The sequence below is a fragment of the Durio zibethinus genome, chromosome 16, assembly GCF_047325235.1.
Source record: "Durio zibethinus cultivar Kanyao isolate XHJ-2024 chromosome 16, ASM4732523v1, whole genome shotgun sequence".
In the NCBI taxonomy this organism is placed as follows: Eukaryota; Viridiplantae; Streptophyta; class Magnoliopsida; order Malvales; family Malvaceae; genus Durio; species Durio zibethinus.
This window is the reverse complement of record NC_143177.1, coordinates 24489833-24508754: the sequence shown is the minus strand read 5'-3', so window position 1 is coordinate 24508754 and position 18922 is coordinate 24489833. Positions and strand designations below refer to the sequence as shown.

At 33.4% G+C, this 18922-nt stretch overlaps 4 protein-coding genes and 1 pseudogene across 5 annotated transcripts; all 5 read left to right on the top strand.

Moving 5' to 3' along the window:
- Nucleotides 1-812: 812 nt before the first annotated feature.
- Nucleotides 813-5523, top strand: LOC111298118 (serine/threonine-protein kinase BSK1-like). 2 transcript variants are annotated; one of them, XM_022892794.2, is made up of 9 exons: nt 813-1429; nt 1508-1643; nt 2100-2233; nt 2350-2455; nt 3155-3240; nt 3572-3760; nt 4162-4326; nt 4505-4618; nt 5054-5523. In XM_022892794.2, exons 1-9 carry the CDS (start codon nt 1103-1105, stop codon nt 5321-5323), a joined length of 1527 nt encoding a protein of 508 aa, XP_022748529.2. In that variant the 5' UTR covers nt 813-1102; the 3' UTR covers nt 5324-5523. The 2 variants fall into 2 exon arrangements, with proteins under 2 accessions (XP_022748529.2, XP_022748530.2); XM_022892795.2 differs by lacking the exons at nt 2100-2233; nt 2350-2455 and having other exon boundaries at nt 968-1429.
- Nucleotides 5524-5994: 471 nt separating this feature from the next.
- On the top strand, nt 5995-7117 carry LOC111298119 (uncharacterized; annotated as a pseudogene).
- Nucleotides 7118-7979: 862 nt separating this feature from the next.
- Nucleotides 7980-9021, top strand: LOC111298422 (uncharacterized). The gene has a single exon (XM_022893136.2). The coding sequence runs from the start codon at nt 8091-8093 to the stop codon at nt 8979-8981; it is 891 nt and encodes a 296-aa protein (XP_022748871.2). The 5' UTR covers nt 7980-8090; the 3' UTR covers nt 8982-9021.
- A 4162-nt stretch (nt 9022-13183) lies between these two features.
- LOC111298421 (uncharacterized) lies at nt 13184-14065 on the top strand. The gene has a single exon (XM_022893135.2). It carries the CDS (start codon nt 13184-13186, stop codon nt 14063-14065), a length of 882 nt encoding a protein of 293 aa, XP_022748870.2.
- Nucleotides 14066-15197: 1132 nt separating this feature from the next.
- LOC111298420 (uncharacterized) lies at nt 15198-16084 on the top strand. Its single transcript, XM_089744978.1, has 2 exons — nt 15198-15379; nt 15484-16084. Exons 1-2 carry the CDS (start codon nt 15198-15200, stop codon nt 16082-16084), a joined length of 783 nt encoding a protein of 260 aa, XP_089601104.1.
- The last annotated feature ends 2838 nt before the right edge of the window (nt 16085-18922 follow it).

Genomic DNA, 18922 nt, shown 5'->3' with positions numbered 1-18922 from the left:
TAATAAATCATCAATTAAACTCGAACCAAAACTATTTATACCAAAAAAAAAAAATTTTACCAATTGAATCAAGTTGTTGTTAGTTTTGTTATCTATCTAAATATATCTTTGTCAGGCACTCGATGGCTTGCTTAAAGAAATTGCCATGCTCTGGCATCTGGGAGTGGCGCATCATCATTTGATGGAACAAAGAAACTAGCCAACTATTGGTGGAGAAGATATGCGGTCTCCATCACTTGTTATGCTTAATCTGTTCCTAGACCCTCATTGAAAGCCAATTTGAACCAAATAATGACACAAATTGAGGGGCTGGAAAAGGACATGAAAAGGTACACAAAATTTTATCCTTTTGTCTTGTGAGATAGTTTTTTTTTTTTGGGCCAGTTGTCAAATAGTAGTTCAACCAGAGCCAAAAAAAAAAAATTAATGGCCTGAATCTGTAAATGTTTTAAACCCATTATTAATAATTTGAAGAAAAATTTGGGATCTAACATTGTTGTATAAGCCATTTTTTTAACAAATGATAATTAAATTAAATTAAGTTTTATTTTACAATAAATTTAATTAAAATTCTTAATTTAATCAATATTAATGGGTCAAAATTAGCTGTGAAAAAGGACTAAAATTTGTTGACAACTACTACAACTCATTCATATGTAAAGATAAAATCATAAATAAAACAAATGAATGAGTGTTCTTTTCCTTTATTTGTTTATTCCTTTTCTCATTTTGGTTCCAGTTATTCTCCTATTAGACTGTGTGAAACTGAAAGCAAATACGGTAATTGAAAATTATGATTAAACTTCAGAAGCAGCTGAGTAATTTCCCAGGAGCTGTATAAAAAAAGTGACTACTATTATAAATATCAGTGTCTTAAAGCTGGAAATGATCAACTTCTTCATCACAGCAACAAGTTAAACATTTGTTGCTGAAACACGAACAAACCTGAAACAAGAACAAACTCAACCATCAAAACAAGGAAACAAAGTACTTTGTAGTAACAAAGAAAGAAACCCAAACCCTCTCAAAGTCCTAAACCCTTTATTTTTTGGTCTGTCATTCTGTTCTGAAAAGTAAAAGAAAGCTTCAATCAAACTGAATTATGGGTTGTTGTGCATCATCTTTTCTAACAGAGACCCACCCAGAAAAAGACCAGAATCAAGAACAACATCAGGAGCCCCGGAACCATACCCAATCAGGTTTGGGTGATGGACCCGACCGAGCTGCTGCTAATGGAGTTCCTTCTTTCTCTGAGTTCTCTTTGGCTGACCTCAAGGCGGCCACCAATAATTTCAGTTCGGATAACATAGTTTCTGAGAGTGGGGATAAAGCTCCTAACCTTGTTTACAAAGGTCGTTTACAAAACAGTAAATGGATCGCTGTTAAGAAGTTTACTAAGATGGCTTGGCCTGACCCCAAACAGTTTGCGGTATTATTATTATTGTTTTTGGTTTTTTTTTTTTGGTTTTTCTGAGATATTTGAAGTGGGATTTTGTGGATTTGTTAGGAGGAAGCATGGGGAGTAGGCAAGTTGAGACACAAGAGGCTGGCAAATTTGATAGGGTATTGCTGTGATGGAGATGAAAGGCTGCTTGTTGCTGAGTACATGATTAATGATACTCTTGCTAAGCATTTGTTTCATTGTAAGTTCTCATTCTCTTTTAACTTGAAGAAATCCTTTTCACTTTTTTCATATTTTTGTTCAATTTTTTTTTTTAATTTCTTGCTCATGTTTTAAGTAGTTTTATCAGGATTGATATTTTAGGTGTTCTTGCTAATTGTTGTCAAGAACATGCCTTATGTAACTCTGGCTTAGCCTTTGTTTCCCTTCCCGTTATTGTTGATTCATTGCTCATGTCATAAGCAGTTTATCCAACAATCTTTGTTTTAATTTCTTGCTAATTTATTGAGTTCCTATAATCCATACTGAACTTATAAGATAGATTACATATAGATTCTTTGATTGTTTTCTATTGTTAGTTAACTGCTTTAGTTCTTTGATTGTTTTCTATTGTTGGTTAAATGCTTTAGGTTGAGATTATAGCTAGACATTTTTGTTTGTCTCGGACTAAATTTGGGTCTTTGTTCACATCATACAGGGGAAAATCAAACCATTGAGTGGGCAATGCGTTTAAGGGTAGCTTCCTATATTGCTGAAGCTTTAGATTATTGTAGTAGTGAGGGCCACCCACTATACCATGATTTAAATGCTTACAGGGTTATTTTTGATGAGGTATTTGTCTCTTGAATTTAAGGTTTCCTATTACGTATAGAACTTTTTCCTCCGTTTTCTCTAGCATTAACTCTCACTTAGGGCACTAATTGATGTCCTTTTACTGGACTTTGTAGGATGGTGATCCACGTCTTTCATGTTTTGGCTTGATGAAAAATAGCAGGGATGGGAAAAGTTATAGCACTAATCTTGCCTACACACCTCCTGAGTATCTAAGAAATGGTAATTTTGTTTTCTAATTGATCTATTGCTGGTGGTTAGTTTCTGCTGTCATAAAACACTTATTCTTTGTTCTTCATCTTGTCCAAATGTAAAAGGATTTACCTGTTACTCATCTCTGGAATTGACTTTGGTCCTTACTACTGTTACTCTATATGATTTGTTTATGTCAAATCCATTGGTTTGCTTCAATTTCTTGTATGTGTTCCCAGTAAAAGACTTGTCTTCCTTTGTGTTTCATTCTGATGTTTTTCAATGAAGTTTGAGTAAGTAAACTATATGAATGATGTTAGGTTACCAATTTTAGCAGACTTCCTGTTGTATCAACAGTTACTGTTGCAGCTCCTAGAGATCTTGTTTCTTGCTCACCTTCTCTGGCAAAAACTGCTTAGTATTTTTCATAGAGCATTGAAAGGGGAACTGGAGGCCAGGCTTTTATGAAAATGGATTCTGGTGTTAACAGATAAATGGTTTTCATTTAGTCTTTGCATGCATGAGTTGTTCTTATCTTTTCCTTAACATATAGAAAATCATTTCCCGAAGTATGATTATCTGTTTGTCTGTCATCGTATTTTGATGAGCTATTTTGGTAAGTTATATGACGTATGAGAAATGTTCTCTTTTTTTAATTTGAATGATTCTTTTCATTGAATTTTCTTGAACTTATGCTTCTTGTCATTGCCACAATTGTATATATTGTAGGGAGAGTCACCCCTGAAAGCGTTATTTTCAGCTTTGGCACTGTGCTTCTTGATTTGCTAAGCGGGAAGCACATCCCTCCTAGTCATGTAAGTGGCTTTAAGTAGCTTATATTTGTGATACAAGGTATGCATATCTAGTATTGTGTAGATTTTCTTTCATTTTCAAACTCTGCAACCCATAATCAGCTGCAATGCTTGTCAATAAGAACTTGCTATTCAAATTGTGAGTTCATGAGGCTTAACTGCCATAGAGCAGTTCACTTTTTTCTTATTAATTTTGAATCTTCTACTGACCAGTCTTTTACTATTCCATTTCAACCGCTGCTTGTCATATGTCTTTGCCTTTCTACTAGAAGACAGTATTAATCTCCAAGGATACAAACTTTGGTTTTATCTTGATGGCTGTGCATGTCTGCAGGCACTTGATATGATACGGGGTAAAAACATCATTCTCCTCATGGATTCACATTTAGAGGGAAAATTTTCAACAGAGGAAGCGACTGTGGTTGTTGGCCTTGCCTCTCAATGTTTGCAATATGAACCCAGGGAGCGGCCCACTACGAAGGACCTTGTTGCCACACTTGCTCCATTGCAAACCAAACCTGATGTGAGGAACTTTGCTGCTTTTACAAATTCAATTCCTAATAATTTATTCTTGCTCTATTGGTGAGCCAAAGATTTAGGATATGGAGGTCGCCTCTATTCCCTTTAGTTAAGAGTTGAAACCTTTTCACAGATATGGTTTCTGCAGTAATTAAAATCACTGAATGACACTATATCTGATGAAGAAAATAATGGGTATTGTATCTGAATGATCACCGATGCTAGAAGGTCTTCTGTTTCAATACTTCAATACATGCTTCACCTTTGCTATCGTTACCTTGAACTGTCCAAAAGCTAAAAAATGATAAGCAGTGAATTACATTTATTACCTGATGGCTGCAGTCTTGAAGATCAGAGGGGCATGCTTTTTTGTAGATCCTGATTATTGTATCTCTTGGTTTGCAGGTTCCATCTTATGTCATGCTTGGAATTTCAAAATACAGGGAAGCTCCATCAACTCCACAGCGTCCACTTTCGCCAATGGGTGAGGCCTGTTCACGACTTGACCTCACAGCAATTCATCAGATATTGGTGATGAATCACTACAAGGATGATGAAGGGACAAATGAGGTGAGTGATTCATTTGAGTGAATCCTTCAGTCCATTTTCTATAATCTTTTGCTAAGAAGTTTTTATAATTGTGGATTTGCTTCAGTTATGAGGTGAGTGATTCGTTTGAGTGAATCCTTCAGTCCATTTTCTTTTTATCTTTTGCTAAGAAGTTTTTATAATTGTGGATTTGCTTCAGTTATCTTTCCAAGAGTGGACCCAGCAGATGAGAGATATGCTTGAGGCTAGGAAGCGAGGGGACTATGCATTCCGTGACAAAGATTTTAAAACTGCCATTGACTGTTATTCCCAGGTTTAACTTTAAGTGTCTAACTTGTCAAGTAGTTTATGTTCTGTCTTGAGAATTTGTCAATGATGCTATCTTGCTAATTTGTTGTTTTCACATTCCAATAATTCTAGGACGATTGAGATTATATTAATTGAATTTTATGCATTTTGGTTTGTCTGTCAATGTCATCTATCCTTTTCTTATCTTGGAAGGGGTTCGTACACGTAACCTTCTCCTCTGGAAATATAGATATTTTAAATTTTAAATTTGTGTTCGCCACCACAGATCAGTTATCATGGTGTCAAGCAGCTATTCTTGGCCAAAATGACCTTTTATATATTTGAGGTTATGTTCTTTAAGTTGATCCTCTTGATCGTCCGAATAAATCTTTCCCAGATTAGTATTAAACCATCTTGAGTTGGGATGAAAGGCTTATTGTTACTTTTTCTTTCTATGCAGTTCATAGACGTTGGAACCATGGTCTCCCCGACTGTTTTTGCTCGGCGCAGTCTGTGCTATCTATTTTGTGATCAATCAGATTTTGCCCTTGCAGATGCAATGCAGGCGCAAATTGTGAATCCTGAGTGGCCAACGGCCTTCTACATGCAGTCAGTTGCCCTTGCCAAACTAGACATGCATAAGGATGCTGCAGACATGTTGAATGAAGCTTCTGGACTTGAAGAAAAGAGGCAACGTGGCGCGCGAAGGGATCATGAGACCAAAGTCTAGTATTGATTCTGCACCCCATGTACCCATTCTTGCTGAGGCTGCCAAAGTTTGTGTAAAAATCTGAGCTTGATATTGAATTTCAAAATTGAAAATGAATGAAATGCCGAAGAATGTGTTTAAACCCTTTCTTTTTATAACTCTTCAAAATGTACATGCCCCTCCATGCTTTTATGTTTATGCTAAGAAACATTTGGTTTCAAGAGCTTTTGAGTAATGTGGCAAATAGTGGTTTCATTATAAGAAATCATTCAAAATTTAACGCAAGCGGCATTGGAATCTTGCCCCCAATAAGGCATAGCTCAGGCTGATATGTAGGATCATTTTTGCATAACCAAATAATTGAGTAGATAAGTGATCTGCAATTAAAGTTTCCTGGAAATTTATTAAATGTTCACGACTATGCAGGATGTATTGGACAGGGAGATGATTGCTTATTGCAGAAAGGAGACAGGGGCCTCAGTGCCATTCTTGCACAATAATTACGCACCATTTCCATAAAAAACATGCTAGGTCATCATGTTTATATATTAAATTTGCTTTCAGAATTTGAAAGAAGATTAGTTTGTTGAGATTATTGTGTGGTAAGTTGGGGTGTGGGGAGACATTGAGCAGACATTGGCAAGAAAAATGTTGAGATCCAGATCAGGATCAAGTTAGGACTCGTGGAGGGTGCATATGAGATTCCTTTTGTCTCCCTGTTGCCAATATATATGATCAGAGCTTGAGAGGGAAGGTGCATTGAGAACGATCAAATTGTACATTGAAGCCTTTAGCCTCTTGATCTTCAGACAAAAAGATGGCTTCTTCACCTTGGAACCAAAAATCCAACTTTCGTGCTCGTTCAAACAGCTTGCCTTCTAGACCTCATCCACTTATTCCACAAATAGATGAGCATCTATGTAGGCTAAAGTCCAATGAAGCCAACTCTTCATCATCTCCATCAATTGTAGAAAAACTGAGTGGCCTCAGAGATCTGTATGAATTGGTTGATAGTTTCCTTCAATTGCCTCTCACACAAAAATCCTTAACCCAACAATGCAATGATAAACAGGTTAATGAGTTGTTGAACGGGTCTCTCAGGCTCTTGGATGTTGGTGGTGTAGCCAGGGATGCTTTATTGCGGGCCAAGGAAGATAACCAAGAACTTCAATCAATTTTAAGAAGAAGAAGAGGTGATGATGCTGGGTTCACAAATGAAGCTAAAGAATACTTGGCCTCAAGGAAGAAAGCAAAGAAGATAATAAACAAGTCTTTGAGAGATTTGAAGAGTAAATGTAACTCAGAAAATGATGTTGAAGCTACATTTAGCATGTTGAGAGAGGTAGAAGGAGTTACCCTCACAGTGTTTGAATCTCTCTTGTCTTATATCAGTGGGACAAAAATGCAACCAAAACATACCAATTGGTCTTTGGTGTCCAAGTTGATGCACTCCAAATGTGTAACAAGCGAGGGAGAAGCAACAAAAACTAATGAATTTGAGAGAATGGATGCAGTTTTGTGCACTCTCATTGGTCACAAGACAAGAAATCTAGTAACACGAACACTGAGAGTGCCCAAATTGAGTTGCAGAAATTGGATTCAAGCATTCAAGATCTTGAGGATGGAGTGGAGTGCGTGCTTAGGCTCTTGATTAAAACTAGAGTTCCTGTTCTCAATATCCTCAGCCATTAGCTGCAGAAGATTATTACAGATTGGCATCTGAAAAAAACTTACTACAATTTTGCTGTACAGTCCTTGTATATGGCTAAAAAATACATGTATATTTGATCTGATCATAAATGAATACAATTTTCATGAACAAATCTACAATTTTCCTTATTATACACTTGGTGTTTGCTCTTTGCAGAGAAACTTGGTAACAGGACCAATTGTTGAACATATTTCAATGTTAGTTTAATAAAAATTTTCAATCAAAAGATTGATTTTACCATGATATCAGGGTTTAATTGACCAAATGATTCAGAATTTGAATCATGTAACTAATAAGATCCAAGACTAGATTGTATCATGAGATGTCTGATCAAAACCAGGGTACTCAACGTGCTCAGCCATTGGACCAAGAGTACAATTTTGCTGTAAATTCCCCCACGAAGAAGAAAAATTAAACATTCCCCTCATTTCAGAAATCATTTTGCCCGTCATTTTTACTCTCGTTCCTTTTCTTTTTACCAAGTCAACGCCACTCGTGCAGCTACAAATCCCATCTGATTTTATTTTATGGCTTAGATAATTGGGTTTCGAGTTGGGAAGTTGGTGATGGGGAGACAGACCTTTGTTTCCCTTTGTTTTAGATGCAAATCAAAGTCGATCATGTGGTTGAGATTCCCTTTGTTTCCCTCACCTTGGGATATATATGTTTTCAGCAGAAGGCAACAGAAATTAAGAGAGCAACCTGATGAACCTACCATTGTTTTCCAAAGAAAAATTATATGTACTAACAAATTCATCAGCAATGCAATTATTACTTATTATTAAGTAAAGAAAAATAAGAAACAGATAGAAAATGACTGTTGCCTGCAGACCAGCACCAACGTGCTGAGTTGTTGTCAGTGGAGGAGAGGAGACAGAACATAAACATTTCTGAGTTAATTGAGTATATCCAAATCATGTCCATGTTACTTATAATTGATATTTGAAGAGAATGAGATTCCTCATGTCTCACCTCTGTAATATATATTGGGCAGATGATAAGGGAAAGACAGCAAATAGCTAGACTGAGTTGGACACAATTGCAAGGCCTTTTCTCTATTCTCTAAAACAAGAAAAAATGGCTACCTCTCCTTTGAACATCCGACTTTCTTTCCATTCTCGCTCCAACAGCTTGCCCTCGAGGCAACACCCCATTGCTTTACAAGTTGGTGAGATCCGATTGATGGCATCAGAAACAGCTTCTACATCATCATCATCATCATCATCATCAATAGGTCATAATCTAAATGGTCTTCAAGATTTGCATGAATGTGTTGATTTGTTGCTTCAACTGCCCCTCACTCTACAGGTTCTAGCCCAAGAGCAGCATCGGCAATGCGTTGAATTACTATTGGATAGATTTCTTTTGCTCTTGGATGTATGTAGCACTGCCAAGGATGCTTTGTTGCAGACAAAGGAGTGCACTCAAGAACTTCAATCAGTTTTTCGCAGAAGACGAGGAGCTGAAATGGGGCTTGTAATTGAGGTCAGGAAATATTTAACCTCTAGGAAAGCAATGAAGAAGGTTATCTGCAAGGCCTTAAAGAATCTGAAGCAAATGGAAACTAAATCTAACACCTCTTCTTTCAACAATGATGGTGAGAATGGAGATGTGATTAGCATCTTAAGAGAAGTGGAAGCAGTTACAGTCAGAGTGCTACAATCCTTGTTGTCCTTTATCTCAGGGCCAGACGCAGAATCAAAGTTGTGCCGCTGGTCACTTGTTTTAAAGTTAATGCACCAAAAGAGAGTAGGATGTGTGGAAGAACAAAACACAAATGAAATTGCAAATGCAGAAGCTGCATTACGCTCTCTCATCAAATCTGACAACATCAAGCATATTGAAAATGTGCAAATTGAGCTCCAAAAATCAGAGTTGTGCATTCAAGATCTTGAAGAAGGACTTGAAAACCTCTTCAGGCGTTTGATCAAAGCTAGAGTCATTGTCCTCAACATCCTCAACTGTTAATTTGAGATTCCAATTGTACATAACTGAAATTTACACGTATACAGTTACTAATAAAAAAGTTACAATGTATTTTTCCTACAATTTTTTGCATTCAAAGGTTATTATTATGGCAACCAAAAGCCAAAATTTTGCGTCTGGATTTTGCATAACTTTTGCCTAGTTTCAACCATTAAGTCTATTGGATTAACATCTAGTTTTGCAAATTAAGACAACTTTCCTTGTCAACTAACAAGTTGGATGATTTGGAGACTCCGAAAATTTCTTGCATTTTACAATTGGCATCTGAGTATCTGAGCTGTCATGATTCCTCTTGTCTCCTTGGAGATAATTGAAAGCTTGTTGAAATGAATGACTATCATATGATAGACGTGAATGTCGCATGCTTTAAATGCTAAAAAATGTGCTGGCTGTTATTCAATTAGTCATAATATAAAATGTTTCTTTCTTAAGGAAAAGAGGAGCCAATGTCATCTTAGCTGATCTAATCCTTCAACTCTGATTAGCATAATGGAGCATCTAAACATGTGAATGAGGTTGGCACCAAAAAGGAAAAAGAAGAAAGAGACATGTAAATGAGGAGGATGAGCAGCCAGGAGTAATTTAATGATTTAAAAGCCTTTCAAAGAAACATTTCATAGGAAGTTCAAACAGCCTGTTATTTGCCGCAGTATAATTGACCTTTGGATGCTTAGTAAAACACTCAACAGGATAAAAACAGGATGAAAGACAATATATTAGTATCAAATTACTACATCTAAAATTACATGATTTTGGACTTCTAATCAATAAAATTACCTGTGAGGTGTTTTTCTAGTTAAAACCATAAGATTTTCAGATATAACAAATAATATCTTGTAAATTGAGTGCGAATCTCCATAGCTTTGACTCCAGATAACCTCAAAGATTAAATATATTTAGTGACATTTCTTTCTGGGGAGAAAAATTGAGTAATATATGTTCCTGCACTCGTGCAAACATTTAATTGTTGCAGTTTTCTTGTTTAGATGAAACAATGTCAACAGCTAACTTGTGCATGGCCAATTTTGGATAATATCAACGTGTGCAAAGATACTCATAGGATTTATATTTCAACTTAATTTGACAGTGAGCTAGAGTTGGTCGAGGGGAGACATTGCATAAACAATGCTGACAGAGTGTTTAGATCGAGATCGAAATTGAGTAAAAAAACTTAGCCGATAGAAGAAGCATTTGAGATTTCATTTGTCTCTATGACCTGATTATATATATATATATATATATATATATATATATATATATATATATATATATGAGCTGATACATACTACTGCATAGTAAATTGCTGGAAACATTCAACAATTAGGCTTGTTTCCTCTAGAAGAAAAAATGAATATCTCTGTAACAAGTTTTTTGAACCCTGAATTACCTTGTGCAATTTTAATCCGTTGTTCATGAATATGTCAAGATTCCTATTGTCTCAAAAAATAACCAGAACAAATGATTAAATACTAATCAAGTTGATTCAGATCATACAAGGGTTGCTTTGTGGAAAATTGTCGGAGAGATTCTTTAGTAAAGAATGAGAAATGTAGAGGATCTATTGATAAATAGCTTAATTTTTTTAATAGGATTAACTTATTCTATAATTTTCAGTTAATGACTAATCCAAAAAAAAATAAAAGCTTATTTCTCCCCTGTTTCTTCTACAGAAAAATTGAAAGATTCCAAGTGAAGAGTAACAACAAAAATTGTAAGGAGAATTGTCTGGCAGAGGTGAGAAATAATTTTCTTTAATTTTGAAGTGTTGATTGTTAAGTTTTAAGATGTAATTTGTAATCAAGAAATCTTAAGATTTTAGGGTTTTTATTATTCCTCTTCAAGATTAGTTTGGGCAAATAATTTAGACTTTAATTAGGGTCTAATTAAGTGTTGAAAAAGTTGGTAATGTGATTTTATTATTGTAAAAATAGGAAACAAAAATTTGATGAGAATAGAAAAGAAAATTTTTTTTTTGCATGAATCCTGATATGAACCCTGATGTTTGTAGTGATAGATTAAGGTCATATTTTGTATTAAATGATTAAATATTAATATGATTATTATATATCATTGGAAAGCTTATTGAATTTACTTGCCAATAAAATAAGCAGAAATCAATTCTGAATTTTTTTATGAAAAGTAGTTTAATATTTACTTAAAGATGTGCAGGCTGCCTAGTAATAGCAGTTGGTAGGAATTACGAAATTCCTCTTAATTTTTATACAAGGATTTACAGATTAGGCTATATATGTTTAGAAAGCTTATTGAGTCTACTTTCCAACGAAATAAATGAAATTGAATTTGAAGTTTCCTATGAATAAATACGTAATGTTTATTAAAAGGTATACAGGCTGTCTGGTAGTAGTATCTGACGTGGATTGCAAAAATTATTATAATTAATCAACGAGAAAACAAGAGACGGGTCATATATGATTAGAAAGTTTATCGAGTCTAGTTTCTAACGAATTAAAAAGATTTTAATTCCTAGTTGAATATCTTGAGATATGATTGTTTTAGTGAAAGTAGCGCAAGCTGTCAAAATTAGTTATTTGAGTTAATTCTTGTTTAACTTAATTGTTTTGGTATAAGTGATTTCAAATGGGTTGATTAATTACTATTATGTTGAAATTATCTTAAATAGGCAGTTAATTATTTAGGGAAAAAAATTAAGTGGTAGAATTAAAAAGAGATAAATAAAATCTCACATACTTTGCTTGTTATTGAATCTATGTATATATGTATTTTCTAAATGAATGAATGTTTTATTTCATTATTTTCGATGTATAAAAATAAAATCAAGCATACGATTATTTTGCATTTCTTTATATAAACGATGGATCATGCTAATGAATGAAATGAAAGAATGATTTATGTTTAAAAAATGATTTTATGATATATATGTTTTACATCCCTGAAAAGTGAGATCATTGACACTAGAATTAGTTTTATAGTTCTGGCTAGTTCTGGCTAACAGGTAATAGTAGTTAGTATAAACATGATCATATGGTCCTGCTAATGGGTTATGGTAGTTAGCGTAAGGTCCTAGCTAGTGGGTTATAATAATTAACAATGATCATGATGATGAATTTGTCGATATTGTCAATATCACATGTTATAGCATTGACTTTAGCTAACGATAAATGAATAATAATGATGATTTGTGATGAATGACTTTTACTAATTGATCCATGATTTGTGACATGTTTGACATTGATTTATGATCTACGAATGTTTGATAGAATGTTGATTTTTGAATTATTTTTTATATTATGAGTTAATAAATGTTTTTGAAATGATCTATATCATATGTATGAAAACAACGTTTGATCTGGTAAAGTATGTGAGCCTATATTTACTAAGCTATGGTTTGCTTATTATTCATTTTTTTTTTTTACAGATGATATGAATGATAAGCATAATTAATCTTATGAGGAACTAGAAGAATCTAAGCATTGGAGAATTATTTAGAGAATAAGATTTTATGAAGTATTATTTTTTTTAGTTGTAATACTTCGACATTAAACCAAAACTTGTTATTTAGTTATTTTAAAGATATTAAAACTTTTTGAGAACTTTATTTTATGTGAGGATTTTTCAATGGTTATGGATTAGACTTTGTATTACATTGGAGTTTTACTTCAAAGTAATATAGTCGTGTTATGTCTCAATCCGTGACAATTTCTGTAGGGGAGAGTTGAATCTTCAAGAAATTTGCTTTCTTTTTTCCCATGATCAAAAAGAAAATGCAGCAAAGTGCATGCTTTCCTGATAAAATCATAGAAACTCATATTTCTGTAGCCAGGAAAGAGGTATAGAAGTCAAGCAGCGGATCTTGCCTCCCTCTTGCAGAACAAATTCAACAACAATGCAATGACAGACAAGTTCAAAGCAATGATTCATTATTATTGTATTGGTATCCTTTTATTGAATATAAGTTTTTATTGAAGATGAGTTGTTTTAATGGTGGAGAGGAGACACAACACAAACATTTTCGTGATAGTGTGTAGATCCAAATCAAGCCCATGTTACTTCTAATTGATATTTAAAAAGAATGAGATTCCTCATGTCTCTCCCCTGAATCTGTAATATATATGTTCAGCAGATGATAAGGGGAATTGAGCAAATAGCAAGACTGAGTTGAAAACACAATTGTAAGGCCTTCTTTCTTCTCTAAAACAAGAAAAATGGTTACCTCTCCTTCGAATATCCAACCTTCTTACCATTCTCGCTCAAACAGCTTGCCTTCAAGGGAACACCCCATCACTTCACAAATTGATGAGAATCTGAACCGATTGAGGGCATCTAAATCGGCCTCTACATCATCATCAATCGGCCATAAACTAAATGGTCTTCAAGATTTGCATGAATATGTTGATACGTTGCTTCAGTTGCCACTCACTCAACAAGCTCTAGCCCAAAAGCAGCAATGGCAATGGGTTGAAGAACTTTTGGATGCATCTCTCATGCTCTTGGATCCATGTAGCACTGCCAAGGATGCCTTGTTGCAAACCAAGGAGGGCACACAAGAACTTCAATCAATTTTTCGCAGAAGACGAGACGTTGAAGGGCTTGTTGATGAGGTTAGGAAATACTTAACCTCCAGGAAGGCGGTGAAAAAGGCAATCTGTAAGGCCTTAAAGAATTTGAAGCCCATGGAAAATAAACTTAGCAGCTGTTCCTTCAGCAAGGATGGTGAAAATGAAGCTGTAGTCAGCATCTTAAAAGAAGTAGAAGCAGTTACCATAAGCGTGCTCAAATCCTTCTTGTCCTTTATTTCAGGGCCAGAAACAGAATCAAAGTTGAGCCGCTGGTCACTAGTTTCCAAATTAATGCACCAGAAAAGAGTAATCTGTGAGGAAGAAGAACAAAAAACAAATGAAATTGCAAATGCTGAAGCTGCAATGCGTTCCTTCATCAAATCTGCAAACATGAAGCACGTTGAGAATGTGCAAAATGAGCTCCAAAGCTCAGAGTTATGCATTCAAGATCTTGAAGAAGGGCTTGAAAGTCCCTGTAGGTGTTTGATCCATGCCAGAGTCACTGTTCTCAACATCCTCAACTGTTAAAATCTTGATATTTACATGTATAAAAATTGTTAATCCGAAAGTAATACAATATTCTTTCCACAAATTTTCTCTCTTTTCTTGCTTTGAAATAATTTAATTGTCTATCTGGAAGCTTGTTTTTGAATTTAGAGGTTACTAATGCAACTTGAGCCATAAATTTTAATTCTAAATTTTGAATGCCTGGCACATTGTTTCAACCATTAACCCTACCGGCTTTACCCCCTATTATTACATTCTGTATCTTGGAAGATTTTCTGAAATTTTGCTTTGAATATCTGAGCTGTCAGGATTCCTCTTGTTCAACCCCATGTTTTAGTTGTTTGGCAATCAAGTTTAAAGCCATGAATCATTTGATCAATTAATAATTTAACTTTGATCAACAACATAATTGTGTATAAAAAAGTGCCAGTGAGGAGGATGGCCAGCCATTAATACTCGAATGATTTAAATTTTCGTTTGAAATTGCCTTTCATTTTGTGTTCAAAAGGTCCATTACTTTGCCTCAAAACAAATTGACCTTGTGGTTGCTCTAAAAGATTTAATAGAGGAAAAACAGAGCACTATCAAATTACTATATATGTAAGTACATGATTTTGGACTTCTAATTGGATCCTTTGGCTCCATACTTGACCTCTATATTAGATTTTTTTAATTTTTTTGCCATGATTAAATCGCACAATAAATTTTTTTTTTCTAGGAACAATTATGCAACAATTGTCCCCAACTCTCGAGGGACAGCTTACCCCAACAAATGGAAATGAATTAGTCTGTCCGCTTACACACGTGAAAACAATTAATTGTTGCTTTTGTTATTTAGATGAAACAATGTCAACAGCTCTCGTGCATTGGCAGCTTGGATGGTATCAACGTACGCAATGAAAACCCCTAGGATATGTATCTTAACATATATACTTGGATAGTGAGCTGGGGAACTGGTGGATGGGAGACATTGCATGAAAATTGCTGACACCCTTTGATCAGAGCCAAATTATGTTGGCATTAGCAGATAGAGGAAGTATTTATGATTCCTTTCATCTCCATGACCTGATATATGTATTGGGGCAAATGCCTAGTTCTGCAGAGCAATCGCAAGAAACATTCAACAATTAGGTATCTTACCTCAGAAGAAAAAATGGCTACCCAAACTATTCACCACACTCGCTGTAACAGCTTTCCCCTCCCATCTACACAGCATCCACTAGCTATAGAGGTTAATGAGCATTTGAACAGATTAAGGGCTTCTGCAGCTACATCTACCTCATCATCATCGTCATCATCATCAATAAGCCATAAACTAAATGGCTTTCAGGTTTTGTATGTGTGTGTTGATAAGTTTCTTCAACTGCCTTTATTCCAGCAAGCTTTAGCCCAAGAACAACATAAGGAATGGGTTGATGATTGTTGGATGGTTCTCTTAGGCTCCTGGACCTGTGTAGCACTACTAAGGATGTTGTGCTGCGAACAAAGGAAAGCGCAAATGAACTTCAATCAGCTTTGCGTAGAAGGAAGAGTGGTGAAATTGAGCTTGTAAGTGAGGTGAGGAAGTACTTAACCTCCAGGAAAGTTGTCAAAAAGACTATCCACAAGGCATTGGGAAATCTGAAGGGCATACAAACAAAACAAATTTTCTCTCCTTCAGAGGATCATGAGACAAAGGCCATTGTTAGCATGCTCCGAGAGGTTGAATCAGTCACTTCTTCCATGTTTAACCATTTGTTATCTCTGATCAATGGGCCGAAGCCTGGAAGTTGGTTATTATTTTCGAAACTAATGCATCACAAAAGAATAACTTGGGAGGAAGCAGGAAAAGACATAAATGGATTTGAAAAGGTTGATACTGCTTTAAAATCCCTTGCGAGTCAGAAGATGAGCAAATCTGAGAACATCACGAACCTTGACATCCAAAACCATCTAAAAGACTTGGAGCTGTGTATTCAAGTTCTTGGAGATGGATTCGACTGCCTCTTCAGGTGTATGTTCAAAGCTAGAGTCTCCCTTCTCAGCAGCCTTACCTCGTAGAAAATTTTGATTACCTCTATCTGTCAATCATGTACAGAAATGAAATACACATATAAATGAAATACTCTTTCCATACTACAATTGTTTACTCTTTTGTGCATACTATTATAACCATTGCATGTCTTATTTTACCTTTCTTTTCAGATAAAACCAAAAAAAAGAAAAAAAATCCCCAGTAAAAGAAATTGGACAAGGTTTTACTTCTTCTTCCCAAGATGAGCTACCTCCAAGAGTTCTGAAAACAAGAGACAAAAGAAAAAAACAATTATCAATCTGCAAAACCTCAATGTCATGATTCACATGGATGGATGCATTACTTAAGCAAGATGACAGGCTGAAATTCAAGTGTTATACACGTTTTAATCAATGAAATTGTCATGCATGCCTTTCAGTTAGGCAGACAGCTTAATAATCTTGAAACATCAATCATCAAAGTCCAGCCATTTTTCTATACTCTGCAAGATGTGGAGAAGTTGAGCCTGCAGATCTTGCCAGCCTCCTGCACGACACTAAAATTCAGGATTCTACTAAAAAACTTGATAAACTCAATCATGCCAATTGCGTACGCACGTTCATGCTAGTGAAAACGGCTAGAACTTTAGATAAACCATTGGGCCTGTTAAGCCCAATTTCAGCCTTTTAAGACCACATGAGCCTAATCTCTATTTTGCTAAGTTCCATTTTACTTGATTTATTTATTTATTTATTTATTTTGTTTATCTAAATATATACTTTCATTAATCTTCGAAACAAATTTCCGATTTAAAAATATTTTAAGATTATATATATTATATATTTACAAGTTAACAATATAAAATATAAAATATAAAATAAAACCAATGTTCGCACACAAATTCGTTTGTTTTATAACATTAATTATTTTTTTGATGATTTTATAATGATGAATACATACATATACAATGAGAATTTAAAAGATTTGAATCTTAATATCTTAAAATTTAAAGCAACTTGCAAGTTATATCTTTATCGAAAATTAGAAATTTTAGGATTAAATTTAAAAACATTAATAAAATCTTATAGACAAAAAATTGCTTAAAATTGATAGCTAAATCAGAGTTGGAAGGCAAGATTAAATATCCCTATAAATTTTGCTTTCTCTATAAATTCAACTTTAACTTTGATCTAATCTTGAATGTTGTTCCACCTTATTAAAGTTATTATTGTAGACATTTTATTTGGTTTAGGCCCGAACCAATTGAGCCTTGCTCAATAGAGTCCAACTATTAAGCCCAATTATTCATTATTTTATGTTTTATTTATTTATTTATCTATTTATTTGTTTAGTTATTTATTTATATTTTCTTTGAGTTTTATCTTTTTGTTGATTATTTATTTATTTGTTATTTGCTTATCTCTGATTTTTCGTTTGTTTTTTCATTTGATTTATCTTTAGTTTTTGGTATTATTAAATTATGTGTTAAGATAATGGGACAATAGTAATAATAAAAGAAAAAAAGAGTTAAAAAAAAATAAATAATTTTTGCCATGAATGCAGAATTGTAGTTGGATTCAATATATATAAGATAAATAGTGTGTTTTGTAATAATACAAAAATCCTATCAACGGTGGATTCATGGTCAATCAGAAACTCTTCTACCTACTCCCTATAAATATAAACTTGAATCACACACAAACTTAGATTTCGGCAAGATTTTTCAAAGTCTGATAAATATTCAATTGGAGTTCATTTGATTTTAGAGAGAGGGGGAGAGAAAGGAGAAAGGAGAGAAATAGGGAAGAAGAAACTTAAGGAAAAAAGAAAATTTTAGCTTATTTATACCAAACCGAAAATGACGTTGTTTTGACATTTAAACGGCCCTAAAATCTGTGTGTTTCTATTCAGGTCAACTCGACTCGAAGCGTTGACCTACTTTTTGACCCATTCCAGCCTTGATCTCAAGTCGAGCTAAGCTGAACCATTCAATCGTCGAGCCATTTTTTTATTTTTTTATTTTGGTATTTTTTTATTTTTTTGTTTATTTTATTTATTTATTTGTTTTTAATATTTTTTGCATGATTAAATTTTAGAAAAAATAAAAAATATAAAACAAAATAAAATATTTTTTAAGAATAAATAATAATTATCCAATGATGTAATTTTTAGAAATTTAAAACAGTAAATTTTTATAAAATTTTTAGGTGAGAAATTTTTTTTTAAATTTAACCCAAATGATTGAATAATTTAGAAAAAGTTTCAATAATAATAATTAATATTTATTTTTAGTTTTTTTTAAAAAATAAAAAATAAAAAATTTAATAAAAATTTTGGAATGAAATACTAATTACCTAATGATGAGATTCTTAGAAATTTCTAATGGTAAACTTCTTAAAAAAATTTTAAGTAAAAATTTTTTCTAAATTTATCTCAAATTGTAGAATAATTTAGATAAAATTTTAATAAAAGTAATTATATTCTTTTTTAAATAAAAATTTTTTTTGTTGAAAATATTTGACAATTATCCAAGGATGAAAATCTTAGAGATTTTAAATAGTAAATTTTTTAAGAAATCTCTAGGTTAAAATTTTTTTTAAATTTGTCCTAAATTATGAAAGAATTTAAATGAAACTTAAAAAAAAAAACTGTCATATTATTTTCTTTTCAAAGATAAAAAAAAAATTTCTAAATAAACTCAAATTGTGAAAAAATTAGAAATAAAAAAAAATTTTAAATTGACCAAAATGGTGAAAAATTTTAAAAGAAAACTTATACATAAAAAATAAAATTCGAAGATGAAAATTTTGGTAATCACAAATGACTTATTATCTAAGAAATTTTTATCTAAGAAATTTTTATGTGACAAAATATTTCAAAATTAG

What these genes read in the sequence shown, in the direction of transcription:
- LOC111298422 (XM_022893136.2), top strand. Translation starts at nt 8,091, where the DNA reads ATGGCTACCTCTCCTTTGAACATCCGACTTTCTTTCCATTCTCGCTCC.
- LOC111298118 (XM_022892794.2), top strand. Translation starts at nt 1,103, where the DNA reads ATGGGTTGTTGTGCATCATCTTTTCTAACAGAGACCCACCCAGAAAAA. An exon ending in CTGACCCCAAACAGTTTGCG is followed by an intron (nt 1,430 to 1,507) that starts GTATTATTATTA and finishes TGGATTTGTTAG; the next exon opens with GAGGAAGCATGGGGAGTAGG. An exon ending in ACAGGGTTATTTTTGATGAG is followed by an intron (nt 2,234 to 2,349) that starts GTATTTGTCTCT and finishes TGGACTTTGTAG; the next exon opens with GATGGTGATCCACGTCTTTC.
- LOC111298420 (XM_089744978.1), top strand. Translation starts at nt 15,198, where the DNA reads ATGGCTACCCAAACTATTCACCACACTCGCTGTAACAGCTTTCCCCTC. An exon ending in CTAAATGGCTTTCAGGTTTT is followed by an intron (nt 15,380 to 15,483) that starts GTATGTGTGTGT and finishes TGGTTCTCTTAG; the next exon opens with GCTCCTGGACCTGTGTAGCA.
- LOC111298421 (XM_022893135.2), top strand. Translation starts at nt 13,184, where the DNA reads ATGGTTACCTCTCCTTCGAATATCCAACCTTCTTACCATTCTCGCTCA.